The sequence below is a fragment of the Corythoichthys intestinalis genome, chromosome 2 (genome assembly GCF_030265065.1).
Source record: "Corythoichthys intestinalis isolate RoL2023-P3 chromosome 2, ASM3026506v1, whole genome shotgun sequence".
Lineage (NCBI taxonomy): Eukaryota > Metazoa > Chordata > Actinopteri > Syngnathiformes > Syngnathidae > Corythoichthys > Corythoichthys intestinalis.
The window spans coordinates 61839466-61856343 of record NC_080396.1 but is presented as its reverse complement, the minus strand read 5'-3'; the positions used below and the strand labels follow the sequence as shown (position 1 = coordinate 61856343).

At 39.9% G+C, this 16878-nt stretch overlaps 1 protein-coding gene across 1 annotated transcript in view; it reads left to right on the top strand.

Annotated features, from left to right (window-relative positions):
• Window positions 1-3682: 3682 nt before the first annotated feature.
• pard6b (par-6 partitioning defective 6 homolog beta (C. elegans)) overlaps window positions 3683-16878 on the top strand; it is a 38938-nt gene continuing 25742 nt past the window's right edge. Inside the window, exons 1-2 of the mRNA XM_057828374.1 lie at window positions 3683-4053; window positions 13844-14066. Coding sequence (XP_057684357.1) covers window positions 3991-4053; window positions 13844-14066 — 286 coding nt within the window. The 5' untranslated portion in view covers window positions 3683-3990. The remainder of the gene's footprint in view (window positions 4054-13843; window positions 14067-16878) is intronic.

Sequence of the window (16878 nt, the reverse complement as noted above, 5' to 3'; positions counted from 1 at the left end):
AAAGAAAGGGTGAGGTTGGGTGAATAGGAGGGAAATGGTTTTGGACAAGTGGCGCCCCCTGTTGCTGGAAAACACAGGCCGCTGTGTGGACGTCAGTACTCCTAAATCGACTACCTCGTTCGACCCCCAGATGACCCCACCAATTGCTTTCACCTGAGCGCTAATTAACACGATGGTAGGATTTCTGGATGCACAGTCTGGACTGCAAGAATTCTGCAGTTAAGAGGGTGGGGGAGAGACAGCAGGAGTTGAAATGCAGCAAACAATAATACTGTATGTTCCCTGGTCAAAGTGTCGCAATCATAGAAACCATGAGTAGTATTGCACGGGCAATTGCATTTCAATCGCTACAAAGAGTGAAAGGAATACTGATAAATGATATCTCAAAAGAGAAATGATATGGAAGATTTACTTAGGATAAAGGGTTGTGTGTGGAGTAGAACTGCCCTAGGGCGTAGGTTTGGTCTCATCATTGGTAGGGACGATATTACCCTAATGCACACAATGAAAACAATGATCCAAATAAGGAATGGCTAGCTTGACTTTGTTGTTCCTCGTGGAGGCTGGCCTGACCACAGTAGTTTTGCAGGTTAGCAAGTTTATTGTTATGCGAACTCTGATGCAGGTCGGACTTCCATTAGCAAAAGTAGTGGTGTTTCCCCCCACTTCCACAACATTGACATCTTTTTACATGACTTAATGGCTGCTGCTGGTCGAAAAAAACTTCTAATACCTCTCCTCTCTGAAGGAGGCGGCAAGTTTTCGACATGAATCTGTCGGAGCTGTGTGAGTATGTGTGTGTGTGCCTTCTTGCAACAGCAATTTTGAGATCTCTCCATAAGTGTTCAAAGGGATTTAAATCCAGACACATCGATGACCACCTCCTGAATTCTCCAGCGCTTTGTTTCCAACCATTTCTTGGTGCTATTTGAAGTATGTTTTGGGACATTGTCCTGTTGGATCACATATGACCTCTGATGCAGACAGTTTTCTGACACTACATCCTACGTTACGGCCGAAAACATTTTGATGGTCTGCAGATTTCATGACTCCTTGCACATTGTCAAAACCCAAAACATCATTGGACCGCCACCATGTTTGACTATAGGCACAGTGTTCTTTTCTTTTTAGGCGTCATTCTTTTTTCTGGCACTGGCTGGGAGAAATTAATTTATCTTTATTAAAATGTATTTACTGCTAAGGATATTTTCTTTAAATTGAATGACAACTTAAGATCTCTTCCATGTGTGGGTCATTCTACCGAAATCGTGCAAATTGTTAAATTTTTTAAATTGTTACACAAAACTATAACAAGAATTCAGGCCTTCGATATTTACTAACATTATGTTACAGTCCAGTTAAACACAAAACTAACTCGATGGTAATTAAGCTAGATACATACATAATCATCATTTCAGCTTCGAAGGTACTTTTTTTCATTAGGAAGTAGTTGTGCCAATCTCTAAACCCTAAATTTTAATCCAAGAAAACAATATAATTTTTTAAAAATTGTCATATTTTTCCCTATACTGTATTTTAAAATATGTTGGGTTGATTTCAAACTGAATGTATAATATTTGGATTGAGGATAAAGTTTTTTTTCTTTTTTTTTTTCTTAAATGCCACATGGCAAAACTCCTTTTGCCACATGGCAAAATCCATTTTGCCACATGGTTTGGTTCTCGCTGTCTCTCCTTACTTGGGTGCCAGTTAAATGTCAATACGCCCTAATGTAAAGTGTATGGTCAAAAATCACAGCCACACAAGTTTTTCCTGATATTTAAAATGAATGGAAAATTAGGACATGCATCGCTGTCAATGGCGTAGCCTTACTTGGGTGCCAGTTGAATGTCAATGTGCTCCAATGCAAAGTGTATGGTCAAAAATCACAGCCACGTATGTTTTTCTGCCATTTAAAATGAATGAAAAATGTGGACATGCATAGCCATCAATGGCATGGATGTGCATGGCCTGCAAAACTGCCATATACCCCCCAAAAATGTCATTTACCCCTTCCCCCCAAGAAATGCCACAAACCAAAATGCATTTTGCCATATATGTATATATATATAAACGCATGGCAAAATGAATTTTGCCACATGGCAAAATGAATTTTGCCTCATGGCAAAAAAATGCCACATGGCAAAATCGATTTTGCCACATGGCAAATACTTCTTTTGGTTCTCGCCGTCTCTCTTGTTGAATCACCCTGTACTGTATAGACCCTGCTCACCAACGTCACAGAATGACGTGTCGCTGTATCCGGCCGCCATATTGTCCGTCTCTGTTTAGCCCTATTCTCAATGGTTTCAATTAGTCGTTCAGTTTATAGAGCAATTCATGGAAGCCCCGGTGCTTTCAGACGCTGTAAACTCATTGGATGCGTTGCATTAAAGGCATTATGTGGAAAAGCTTCAGTCTAACCATTCGCCAGATCCATATTTGATGCCTAAATCGATATTTTTCGACCCGCTGTCTTCGCCCTCTCTGCCTGACATCTGCTACCCTGATATCTACAACTATCTTGTCCACACAAAATCAGCCTATTCTCACGAAAGTTTGAAAAACTTTAAGAGCAGCACTCTAAGCAACATTACCCTGTGTGACTTCTAAAATGGCGACAATAAAAAAAAAAAAAAAGTTGACTGCGATGGCCAACGCTAAAAAGATAGGTGGATATTGGACTATTTCTTCAATAAAACACGCAACAACTGTGTCTGCCTCATTTGCAAAGAGACAGTCGCTGTTTTCAAAGAGTTCGATGTGACGCAATATTACTAAACAAGACACGCTGACATGTACGACAACATTACAGGGAACATACGCGGCGAGAAATTATAGCAACTTGAAGCTAGTTTATTTTTTCACAGCAGCAGTATTTCGCAAGAGTCCGAGTGTCGAAAGAGAAAGCCACAAAGACGAGACTGTTGAAATTATGAATTAAAAAAAATAATAATAAAGCAAATGTGACACACAGAAGGGCTTGCTAAAATTTGTTTAAATATATTGTTCTATGTAAATCAGCCAAGGTAGCCCCCCGCATTTTTACCACACCAAATCTGGCCCCATTTGCAAAAGGTTATGACACACCTGTTTAACTGATGATCCGTAGACGACGCCAGCTTCTTTCACTTGGTACCAGCTAAATACTATTCAAAATGTAATGATGGTGGAATAAATAAGCATCTTGAATTTGAAACTGTATGTTGTCGGCGATTAGCCTCGCAATGATCGTAATTGTGGTTGTCAGCCCAAAACCCTCTAAATATATATTAAATGCATTTCACCAGATATAAAATGACTACTACATAATCCGTGGTAATCGTTTGGAGCACAGTTTTCTCGTGGAATTGCAGCAGTCAATCTCGCTCTCCTCTCCGGGTCTCTCGGAATACGGTAGAACTTCAAGTCTCTCCGTCTATCTTCTCTGTTATTGCAACCAACCGCCACACACGCCTTCACCATTTTGATTATTAATGTTAACGAGCAGAAAAACACGCCATAATAGGAGGAATTTACGTAGCGGTAATGCATCAACACGAAGAGTAGACGGACAATATGGCGCGGAGGCGTGGTTGTGACGTCATGTGAGTAGGGTCTATACTGCAGCTTTTCTGAATAAATAATTTTTTCCCCCGTTCTTCCACCAGATGTCACAATACAGCAACCTAAGAACACCGGGAGGGCTCTTATTTTGAAGTCGGCAACTAAAACACTTATTTTGAAGCAGCGCGGCTCAAGGAGAGAACAGAGAGACCGACCAGGCGCCAGCCCACTGAGCTCAGTACAGTAGCCGCTACCAGCGCACCGGTGTCCGGCTGTGGGCCAGGCAGTATGACGAGGAACAAGTTGCGGAGCACCGGGGCTTCTCGACGGTAGTCATTCGCCATATATATTCGACGGACAAGACGGAAGCCCTCACCCACTGGAACCATATCGTATCGGACGGATTCGGCTCTTTGGGTCCCGAACGGAGGTCCGCGGCGAAACATGAACAAGAACCACCGAGTGCCGAGCAGCCGTTCTCTGAGTGCCGTGGAGGTGAAGAGTAAGGTGAATATGACAACTTATCAATTGTTGTTGGTGTTCGCGGTTCAATGACAACATCCACTAGAGGCTAATTTAGCTCAGCTAAAGTGGCTGGTATCAAGTTGTTAACAAATGAACAAGTGCATACGCTGATAAAGTTAACCTGAGGTGGTTGCTAACACTCGCTAGCATAAAATGGTGGGAAGAACCGAGGTTTGGACTCGTCGACAGAAGTTTTTGAAGGTTCTCGCCTCGGAGTAATTTTTCACCTGTCACTGCCTCCTCTTGCTTCCTCCAAATATTGACTCAGCGCACAAGTTTTCATTATGGCGCGTTGACTTAGGTTCGGGATTGTTGTTTTACAGGCGGCGACGACATCCTAGTTAAACCAAGTCGCTCAATGGTAGATTTCCTGGAGCTGGAGCGCACAGGTGTTTTTGGGCCCGCGGGCTGCTCTTCTTCCGCGACAGGCGGCCTCACCTTGGGGCGGATCTTGCGGGGAGGTCGTTCTTTTAAGACTCTGGTCGTTTGACGCCAGGGAATGGGGAAAAGTTTTTGGTTTCAAAGGGCTGCATTGTTTTTTTTATTCAAGACCAGATGGGAGGAGGAGTAGTAGTAGTAGAATGGGCAATTATTATACTGTAATTATTATTATTACTGTAATTTTTTGACAGACTACTTTAATTAATTGAATTACCCGTATAAATTAATCCTAACAAGACCCGGCGTCAATATGCATGTATAGGCCAGAATATTATTATGTTGTAGTCAAGTGTGGCCTACAAAATGTAATCTCCACATACTGTATGTCGACACCAGGCTGGGGCGGCACTTTGAGCGTGCTGAGGGTGCGACCGCACCTGGACCTGGGCCTCTACGGGGCACAGTTTGTGGGTGTGGTTGTGAAAGGGGTGGTCGAACAGAAATGTAAAATGATGGGCGGAGCTGTAATTTAGTGATAAAGATTAAAATATCTTTGCCAGCCAGTTGTCTAGGGGAGCCTGCAAAACAATTTCCACTGGCACCCCCCACACACACATCGGATGGTAGTATTGAGGGGCCCGCGAATAATTGTCCGCGAGCTCCAGTTTTGGTAGCTGTGTTTTATTAAACCTACAGTGGGGCAAATAAGTATAAGTTCTCCCACTTGAAAATATGAGAGAGGCCTGTAATTGTCAAAACCTCAACCATGAGAGACAGAATGTGGGGGAAAAACAGAAAATCACATTGTTTGATTTTAAAAGAATTTATTTGCAAATCATGGTGGAAAATAAGTATTTGGTCAATACCAAAAGTTCATCTCAATACTTTGTTATGTACCCTTTGTTGGCAATAACAGAAGCCAAACGTTTTCTGTAACTCTTCACAAGCTTTTCACACACTGTTGCTGGTATTTTGGCCCATTCCTCCATGCAGATCTCCTCTAGAGCAGTGATGTTTTGGGAATGTCGTTGGGCAACACGGACTTTCAACTCCCTCCACAGATTTTTTTATGGGGTTGAGATCTGGAGACTGGCTAAGCCACTCCAGGACCTTGAAATGCTTCTTACGAAGCCACTCCTTTGTTGCCCTGGCTGTGTGTTTGGGACCATTGTCATGCTAAAAGACCCAGCTACGTCTCATCTTCAATGCCCTTGCTGATGGAAGGAGATTTTCACTCAATATCTCTCGATACATGGCCCCATTCATTCTTTCCTTTACACAGATCAGTCGTCCTGGTCCCTTTGCAGAAAAACAGCCCCAAAGCATGATGTTTCCACCCCCATGCTTCACAGTGGGTATGGTGTTCTTTGGATGCAATTCAGTATTCTTTCTCCTCCAAACACGAGAACCTGTGTTTCTACCAAAAAGTTCTATTTTGGTTTCATCTGACCATAACAAATTCTCCCAGTCCTCTTCTGGATCATCCAAATGCTCTCTAGCGAACCACAGACGGGCCTGGACGTGTACTTTCTTCAGCAGGGGGACACGTCTGGCAGTGCGGGATTTGAGTCCCTGGTGGGGCATTGTGTTACTGATAGTAGCCTTTGTTACTGTGGTCCCAGCTCTCTCTAGGTCATTCACTAGGTCCCCCCGTGTGGTTCTGGGAATTTTTTTTACCGTTCTTATCATTTTGACGCCACAGGGTGAGATCTTGCATGGAGCCCCAGATCGAGGGAGATTATCAGTGATCTTGTATAGTGCTGCAACGCTTAATCGATTAACTCGAGTATTCGATTTGAAAAAAATATTTGATTTAAATTTTGTTGCTTCGAGTATTCGTTTAATTAAAGTGGTGTTGTAGTGGTTTATTTTGAAAGTGTTTGCATTCAGTTTTGTTGATTAGGGTGGTGTTTGTAATGGTTTATTTTGAAAGTGTTTGCATTCAGTTTTGTTGATTAGGGTGGATACACTGCCCTCTGGTCTGCCTCTTTTCACATGGCTTAATCCAACTGCTCCCTGTTAAGACCAACGTAAGCTTTTGTTTGAGCTAATGTTTTTTAATGCATTCATAATTTATATTATAGGTATATTTAGCCGTTTTTTTGTGGGAATATGTGTCTGAACAATTTGTTAAGAGCATTGTTAAAAAAAAAAAAAAAAAAAAAAAAAAAAAAAAAGTTAGCATTTTATCACATTTAAGTAAGGTAGCCAATTGTTCTTTTGTTGTACATAGATCCTCATTTTAAAAATATACCGTTTGAGGCTCAGCTCAGGTATTTTAGTTTTTCATGTTCCTTATCCAATTACTCGATTATTCGAACTAACTAGTCCATCGATTAATCGACTACTAAAATATTCGATAGCTGCAGCCCTAATCTTGCATGTCTTCCATTTTCTAAAAATTGCTCCCACAGTTGATTTTTTTTTTACACCAAGCGTTTTACCTATTGCAGATTCAGTCTTCCCAGCCTGGTGCAGGTCTACAAATTTGTCTCTGGTGTCCTTCGACAGCTCTTTGGTCTTGGCCATAGTGGAGTTTGGAGTGTGACTGACTGAGGTTGTGGACAGGTGTCTTTTATACCGATAATGAGTTAAAACAGGTGCCATTAATACAGGTAACGAGTGGAGCCTCGTTAGACCTCGTTAGAAGAAGTTAGACCTCTTTGACAGCCAGAAATGTTTGTTTGTAGGTGACCAAATACTTATTTTCCACTCTAATTTGGAACTAAATTCTTTAAAAATCAAACAATGTGATTTTCAGGTTTTTTTTCTCCACATTCTGTCTCTCATGGTTGAGGTTTACCCATGTTGACAATTACAGGCCTCTCTATTTTTTTCAAGTAGGAGAACTTGCACAATTGGTGTTTGACTAAATACTTATTTGCCCCACTGTATATATTTATTTATGTTGTCATTAGGGCCACAAATAGCGGTTGTTTTAATGATAATTAATCTGTCAGTTTTTCCTATCTGCTAGCTACCTAGCTGCTTATTCAGCTACATACTAGCCGGACATTAGCCCCTAATACGCTGTTGTACGACCCACATAAAGGCAACTTCAATTAAAAATGTCGTTATATGGACTTACGCTCTGCTAGCTTGTTGTCTCCTGTCCTCTTCCAGAATTACACCTGGGTGACGGCGCTTCAGGTGTTCATTCACGGCCGGCATGCTGCTGTGGTATGCAAGCTTGGTGTACCGTGTACCGTCCTTTGTTTCATTGAAATAAGTCCATGCTTTGGTCACTCAGGTGAATTTTTTTGGCTTTGTGCCGCTTTCCCCGCCATTCTCAACTTTCCATGCATATATATTTTTTAAACCCTTTATTAACTGTCGATGGGATGGGGTGCTCGTCGACGCATTTACATCATCGATGACGTCGACTACGTCGACTAGTCGGGACAACTGTATTTGACCGGTCATCATCTGAGTAATACCAACAGTACAGGGAAGCATGGATGTGGCAGTATTGAGCTGTATGGGGATGTTTTTCAGCGGAAGTTACTGGGAGACTAGACAGGATTGTAAAAAGATGAATACAGCAGTGTACAAAGACATCCTGGATCAAAACCTAATCCAGAGTGCTCAGACCCTAGAGTGGGCACACAGCAACAAAACGAAGTAGTGGTTTCAGGATAACTCTTCTCATGTCCTCGTGCGGCCCAGCCAGAGACTTGAACCCGAACAAACATCTATGGAAAGATCAGAAAAAAAGATGAGCACCAATGCCCCCCTTCCAACCTGACAGAGCTTAAGAAGTGCTGAAAAAAGTAATGGGAAAGTGTTTCGAAAGATAGGTTTGCCGAGTCTGTGACATCATATTCAATCAGACTTGAGGCTATAAATACTGCCAGAGGCGCACCAACAAAGTATTGAGTAAAATTCAGTAACGTAAAGAAATTCCTAGAAGGCGATCAGTGCTCTTTGTACGATTTCATGCATCAGCATGTCTAATGATAGGTCTATGTTTGTGAGTTTGTAGTCATTTGTATGAAGTTGAATGTAGTAATTATCTTTTTTATTATGCACTTAATTATGGCAAAAGTTTACATTTTAAAAAATCATTACGCACAACCAGTATTCACCAAAAAGGCACTCTAGGTTTTTAGATGCAATGTCATTTTTTGAGGGGAAAAATAAAGACTTTTAACTTGGTACTAGAGATCGACCGATGTAGGTTTTTCAGGACCGATACCGATTATTAGTAGTTAGCGGAGCCGATAACAGATTTTTTGGGGCCGATACTCATTTGTCATTTGTCATAAGTCTAAAAAATGACGTTAAAAAAATTGAATAATGCAAACACTGAGTTTCATTAATATGCCTAAAGCATGTTTATTGAATCACACAAATAGAAAAGATTAGCTCCAAAACTTCCTGAATTTCCTAGAATCAGAAACCTGAGGGCCAGGTGGAAAGGCACAATCCAAGTGTAACTCCATTTACATTTACCATTTAACCAATCAGAGGACAGGGTGAATACTCGTGCAGGAGACAGCAGGCGGGAGAGAGGCAAGTTTAATGCGCTCATCTCAGAATGTAAGAATACGTGGATCTGGGTTAATATATCAATTGCTATAGTACAATCAAATCGAAAATGATATAAATGCAAAACATCTATCAATGTCATTTTTAGATCAGCTATTTTGCTCCAAAAAATGGTTTTCATCAAAAAATCTGAAATGTTTCACCAACAAAATTGTAGAAAACATCAAAATTGCTTAAATATATTTATTGTTTGGGTAAAATGGAATTGATTATGTTTGATATGTACATAATGCCATATTAAATGAATAAAAGGCCCTTAAATCAAATCGAATCATGGCAGAACTTGCAATATCGATGCCAATCTTAGTGTCGTTGTCCAAAAATCATAAAATTGGAAAATGACCACAGTTTACCAAAACACAGAAGTAAATCAACTTCAGAATAGTTTCAGAAGAACAAAATACACGTTCTGGATTGGCCAAGTCAAAGTCCTGACTTGAACCCCATTGAGGTGCTGCGGCATGACCTAAAGACAGTGATTCATGCCAGATATCCCAATATTCTGACAGGACTACAGCAGTTTTGTAGAGAAGGGCTAAGATTAGTCCTGTTCAATGTGCGAGACTGATCTGCAGCTACAAGAAGCGTCTGGTTGAAGTTATTGCTGCCAAAGGGGGGCACAAAATATTAAATGTAATAGTTCACTTACTTATTTTCCCCCCTTCGGTCTTTGTTTGCTTACTATCCTTATTAAAATATGAAAACCTATAAATATTTAGGTAGTTTTAGTTAAAGCAGACACTGTTTTTTATCTGTGTGATTTTGATAAAAATCAGCTCACATTTCATGGTTTTATGCAGAAATGTGAGAAATTCCAAAAAGTTGAGATACTTTTTCATACCACTTTAAGCCACACCAGACTATAAGATGCAAGTGTCTACATTGTGTATGGAATGTTTACACCAAAAGATATGCTGATCAATAGCCTGTAAAAATAGATAAATGTGCCACACTGGACTATAAACAGCAGAGGTCAAAGCAGGTAAAAAAACTAGCACTTTATAGTCCGTATGTACGGTTCTGTTTTTTCTTGTTTTTGTTTTTTGTATTACTCGTGTTTCTGATACACACTCTTCCGTCCACATTTTAAATTCATATATGTTAATTCGAGAACCCTTTAAATTAGGGATGTCCCCGATCTGATCATGTGATTGGAAATTGGGCTGACCGCACAATTTTTCAGAAAATCGAAATCAGGTGAAAAGGATAGGGTTTTCAATTGAAGAAAAAAAAAGTAATTTTAAAATAAAGCATTTAAGGTCTAAAAAGTAACAAAATAATCCAGAAATACAATGGCATTGCCAAATAAAACAAATACATAGACGAAGTACTGTAAATGGTAAGTAGTGTAACATTTTTGGAACTTTTTTTCGGTATCGAATCAGGACTGTATTGGCAGATTCTCAAAATCAGGTGACTTAAAAAAATTATGCGATCAGGACATCCCTAATTTAAATGATGTCCATAAGGAATTATGCAAATGACTACTTTTAATAATAAAAACATTCGTTTTATTAATAATGGTCTATCATGTATTATACCACTGGTGTGTTTCAGAATGGATGCAGTTTGTCTCTATGATGTTTTAAATATCAAAATAAGCGGAAGGTAACATTTCATTTTAGTGCAGGTGAACAGTGAGCGCAACACTTAAAAGTAGTCATCTACATCACCAATGGGACTTGGTGCTCACTGGCAGTCAATTTTAAGATTAGATAGCCATTTATCCAGACAGACCACATTGATTACCACAATTGTCAGAAGCGTATTTAGAGCGCAGAATCTAAACATAATTGCTTGACAACCATTCTGTCAGCCTGCTTGATTGGTCTTGAGAGAAGTGTTTCTCGTCATTGTATTTTTGCTCGGCCCAATGCAATAAAACTTGATCTTTTTTTTTTCTTTCAATCGAGTAATATGTATTAGCATGTACAACATGTGTTCAAGTGGACAGATACATTCGCGTTGCAATTTGACAAGAGTGCATTATAACTCCTCAGCCCATCATATAGCTTGAACAGTGTGACACACAGCCCCCCCACCCCCCCCACCCCCCCGCTTTGTTTACCTGAACAGTTCATGTACCTACACTGGCTAACACAATGGGTGACGTCACCAAGGGTTTGTCAAAAAAAAAAAAAAAAATTGTAGTCTATGGCCGTAGTCTATCTCACAAAATAATCTCATGGATAAGAACGTCGAAGCAGTCATTTCACATGCCACATAGCCACATGCTCAGTAATGGAAATTAATAATTAATCACATGATGTGGTGTGTCATATTGGCCAAGTGAGTAGATAGGATGGACATTTAGAATCGAACTGCTGTCACAGAACATGGTCATGGCCCTTCTGCTGCCCCCCCCCCCCAAATGTGTCAAGATTCGTGCAGTATTTTCTGGACCTATATCGTTTAATAGTATATTCGCTACAAAGCCTAACTTTTTCCTTGAGCTTTAACCCAGAACTGCACATTGTCGACTTGCCAAAATCGTGTTTAGTGGTCATGAAGTTTTCAATGAGTTCCATGCTAATGTGCGAAATGCCAATATTTTTAAACCATTTTCTCAAGTGCACGCGTTCATTCTGCATATTTTTGGAGAGGGTGTGGTGGGTATGAGCAGTATTTTGTTTCCATTTGTGTTCATCTCCCATGCAATGTTGCTGTTTTTTCGTTATCTCTTCTTTGTATAATTTGTATAAGATCTCCAAATGACAGGCCAATTGTTCTTGCAGAAAACTGTATTTTTCCGAAATGCTCAATTGAGGTCCAGTTCTTGGCATTAGAATAATTGTGCATCAATGTTAACATGAATGCACAATTGTTCTGCATGCATGTTAACATTTATGCACAATTACTCTTAACACTTGGTGTGCTATTCTACTGCTAAAAAAACCAAAATAAATGCAACAGACAGGCTAACAGATACTAGCGTCACCATCACAGTCATTTTAAAACCCTGAAAACGTTTATAAACAAGGCAGGCACACAAACAAAACTTTTAAATATATATATTTTCTTTGCTCTTTGGAATGATCAGTATTGCTGTTGTTCTAGCATAGAGTACCTCCTCTTTACATGACCAATCAATTCTCTCTGTAATATATTGCTGTCACAGTCAGGTTTAGGTTTGCACAGGAATGTGTGTATAATACCGTGGTATGTCAAAATTTAAGAACCCCTGTTCATTTTAAATAATTTTCTTGAAAATTAATCAGGAGTGCCCAAATTTTTTCATACCACTGTAGCCCCTTTCATACACACTCCAAAACCCCAGGAATATTGCGGGGTTTAGCCGTGCAGCAGTTGTATGTGAAAACAATTTCCCGGGTCGACTGACACTTAGTTCACGTGGACATTTCACTGGTCGTGTCTTAGTACAATGTCCGGGAGCTTCCCGGGAAGCGGTGTGTGTGAAAGCAGGCGTTAAATTCCCGGGTCACAGCACGATGGCTGATGACGTAAATATCATCGCGGCCCGATCGTCACTTCCTGTCTCTTCTCAGTAAGACGAAAAGCGGGAAATAAACATCGCAATTATCAACATAGCAAGCTGGAAATAGCTAAATTAAACTGAAAATATAACTATATTAAAATGCTACGGGATTGTAGAGCCGAGGAAGAGAGTCCACCGTTCATAGTTAGAAATGTGCGGTAGTTACTTTGTTGCCGAGGTTAAGATTTGCTACTGCGGAAACAAGGTTGTACTTCAACGCAAAAAACAACAGAAGGACGCGTTCAAGGGTTTGTTAAATACAAACAAAAATACACGCGATCGCAGAAAAGGGGGGATAACACGATGGGCCCGTGACAGTAGGACTGAGGAAGAGAGTCCATCGTCCATCTTTGGAAATGTGTGATTTATTTTGTTGCCGATGTTAGGGTCCGCTACTACGGAAACATGGTTGCACTTCAAAGCAGAAATCAACGGAGGGATGCGTTCAGGGGTTTATTAAATACAAACAAAAATACACGCGATCGGGGAACAGGGAGAATAACACAATGGGTCCGTGACAGTGGAAGAGAGTCCATCATCCATCTTTGGAAATGTGTGGATATTTTGTTGCCGATGTTAAGGTCCGCTACTACAGAAACATAGCAGAAAACAATGGAGGGAAGCGTTCGGGGTTTATTATAGAAATATGGCAGAAAACAAGCAAAAATCAACGGAGGGATGCATTCAGTTGTTTATCAAATACAAACAAAAATACACGCGATCGCTGTAAAGGGGGATAACACAATGGGTCCGTGACAGTAGAACCGAGGAAGAGAGTCCATCGTCCATCTTTGGAAATGTGTGGTTTATTTTGTTGCTGATGTTAGGGTCCGCTACAGCGGAAACAAAGTTGTACTTCAAAGCAGAAAACAATGAAGGGAATACCATTCTTCCTTCCCAAGCCAGTGGGATTCTTCCTTTCACCCTTCTCTTGGATCGCCTGTGCTTAAATACAGTCTTGATGAGCTTGAATTGGCTGCAGTTATGACGTCGGGAACGCTCCTTCCGGAACAAAACACGATTTAACCAACATTGTGACAGCTGATGTTGACCAAAATCGACGTAATGCCCGGGTTATAAAATTGCGCCAGCAGCCCTCCCCGCACAGAGAGCGCCAGTGGGCAACATGGGACAAGTCTGAAAGTGTCCAACACGCGTCATTCTAGGGACATCTCTACATGCGTGAAAGCAATGACGCGAGTAAATACCGCGTCACCTTACACGGGAATTTCCCTGGATATGTGTGTGAAAAGGGTTTGTATGTACTGATTATGTATTTCATTTTATTCTGCTAATACAGGTCGTGTAAGTTATGTTTTAATGTCCTCTTTTTCTGTCTCATCACAGTTTGGTGCTGAGTTCCGTCGCTTCTCTCTGGATCGCTCAAAGCCAGGCCGGTTTGATGAGTTCTACGGCCTCCTGCAACACGTGCATCGCATTCCAAATGTGGATTTGCTGGTGGGCTACGCTGATGTGCATGGTGACCTGCTGCCCATTAACAATGATGACAACTACCACAAGGCTATCTCCACAGCCAGCCCACTCCTCAGACTCTTCCTGCAGAGGAAAGGTAGGAGGAATGCAGAAAAAAGGGGGAAAGTTTCACCTGTTCATTTCAGATCCAATTTCCTGTTGAAATTTCAACTTGACGCACGAGCCGTAGCTTGCAATTGAATACTTGGAAACTACCAGCTTGGCTATTGAAGAGGAAAATGTTATTTTGTAACCAAACAAAACCTGCTTTTGTTGCTCATTCGGCTACACACTGTGTGAGGAAACAGGCGATCTCATAATATTCAAAAGGCTTTTTTTCCACTGGAGTCAGACTTACTTGATTTTGAAGATCTGCTGGTAAACATGACCCTGTCCCAGGAATGTGTTGCATCTGGATTTTTAAAATTTTTGTTGGGAGTATTCCGGAGTGTAAAGATTGAGTATAGGGATGTCCCCGATCCGTTAAAGTAATCGGAAATCGGGCCGATCGCACCATTTTTCAGAGGATCGGAATCAGGTGAAAAGGATCAGGTTTTCAATTGGGGGGGGGAATAAATAATTTTTAAGAGCTAAAAGGTAACAAAATAATCCAGAAATACAAAGGCGTTGCTAAAAGAAACAAAACTATACGTTTTATAATCCGCAGTACGACCGTAAAAAGTGGAAGAGGAAGCACTGGTAACAGTGCAGTACTGTAACATGTTTGGAACTTTTGTTCAAATTAATTTATTAAAAAAAAAAAAATATATATATATATATATATATATATATATATATATATATATATATATATATATATATATATATATATATATATATATATATATATTGGATCGGGACTATCGGTAGATTGTTAAAATCAGGTGACTCTGGTGCAAAAATATGCGAACGGGACATCCCTAGTATAAAACATCTACAGGTATTTTTTTTTTTCTTTTGGCAATGCCATTGTATTTCTGGATCATTTTGTTTCTTTTTAGCCCTTAAAAAATACTAGAGCTGAAACTAACTATTATTTTTGGAATCGAGTAATTGGTCGAATAAATAATTGGATACATGTAACGTTTTTCTAATTACCTTCACAATAAAGCTTGAAATTGTTTTAGGCATGTTGTAAGTAACAATGAAGACAAAATGGATGACCATTTCCTTCAAAAATATTTTATTACAGCTTCCTGACTTAACTGTAGTCTACAACTGTACTGTTTTAAGTACAGAAAACTTATTTTTTGCAAGTTTTTAATAAAGGCTCTAAGTATAAAAGATAGCAAGAATTTCTCGGTACACAAATCAGACAAAAGTCCTGTTCATTCAAATGGGAAAAAAAATGCTGCTGATTGACATTTTTTCTTGAGGAGGAAGACTGTAATGAATCAGTTATCTTTTATCAAACAGTTGTTCATAAATACAATTCATATCAAATTTCAAAGGCAGCACACTCTCGTATCGCAATTTACAGTTTGCATGGGGGTTTGTGTTGAAACGAGACTCTAAGCTGTTATACGAATGGGTTTATATGTGCGGTTTCATTATAAAAAGAAATGAGACAACTTTACTATCTAACAATAACTCAAGTGCTAATATGCTTCTCCAAAACACAATACAAATGGACACTGAAGACACTGATTAGCATAATCGCTAACTAGTAAGTAAGTAACATATCATTAACAGAGAATACAAACAATACATTTGGCTTAATTTACTCACCTCTGACAGAGGCAGACTGGATCCAACAACACAAAAGACAATCTAACTCTCGACACTTCGTGATATTACTAATTCAGCAACCCAACCTAAGTCTAGCAGTGAACTCAGTCTTTCTTGCTGCAATCACTGGCGCGTGCGCAGCCTCACGCTACACACAAACAAGGACCCAAACGGGACTGCTCATAGCTGCTGGCAAAAATCGATTATGAAATTAGTTGGCAACTATTTTATTAATCGATTTTAATCGATTAGTTGTTGAAGCTTTAAAAAAAATACAAATATATATATAAATATATGTATTTAAACACAAATTATAAACCCAATCCTTTTTACCCGAATCCGATCCTCTGAAAAATGGCGCAATCGGCCGATTTCCAATCACGTGATCGGATTGGGGATATCCCTGGTAGAAACTGAAAGTACGGCTACAACTACAGAACCCAAATAATGTAGATGCTGTGAAGTCGAAAAGAGGCTTTAAAATATTCAGTATGGCTAATTTACTAACAGCGTGCCCCACGTAACACGTCACCTTTGTTCTAAGCCTGAACGATATATCGTTTACAGATCGCCACCGCGATGTGCGCATGCGCGATAGTCCCATCACAAGGACGTGCGATAGTTATTTTTTTTCTTTCCAATCCATTCGCTCGCACAGCCTCTCTCACCCCCTTTCCCAGCTCTCAGTCACTGCAGCACTTGCTTATTAAAGTTAACCATGGCTTTGATTTGGCCAAAGAAGCCGGGCAGCAATCTGTCAATCATCGTTTACTTGTTAAACAGTTTCTCCAAGGAGGCGCGGGCTGGAATGAATGTGCGTGCGTGTGTGTGTGTCTGTGGCGGGAGAATGTGGAGACGTTCGAGACATATGAAATAAACGCCAGAAGTGATTATGAGGAGTTTGTAATTTCTACATGTCACTCCGAGTCACAGCCATGTTAGGTAAACAGAGGCATTTAATAAAGCCAAGCATTTTTCTACTGCAGTACTTTATTCTTGTTTAAAAATTGATTCAGTGGGACAGTTATGTTTAAAACTGATCATAATTATTACATTCGAAGTGCTTAAAAAGCATTGATTAAAATATATATACATATACATTTTTAAAAATCATACTTTGTGGGAAAAAAGTGAGAAAAAAAACATGTCTTATATGTATCTCTTTCCAGTGCTAGATCAGA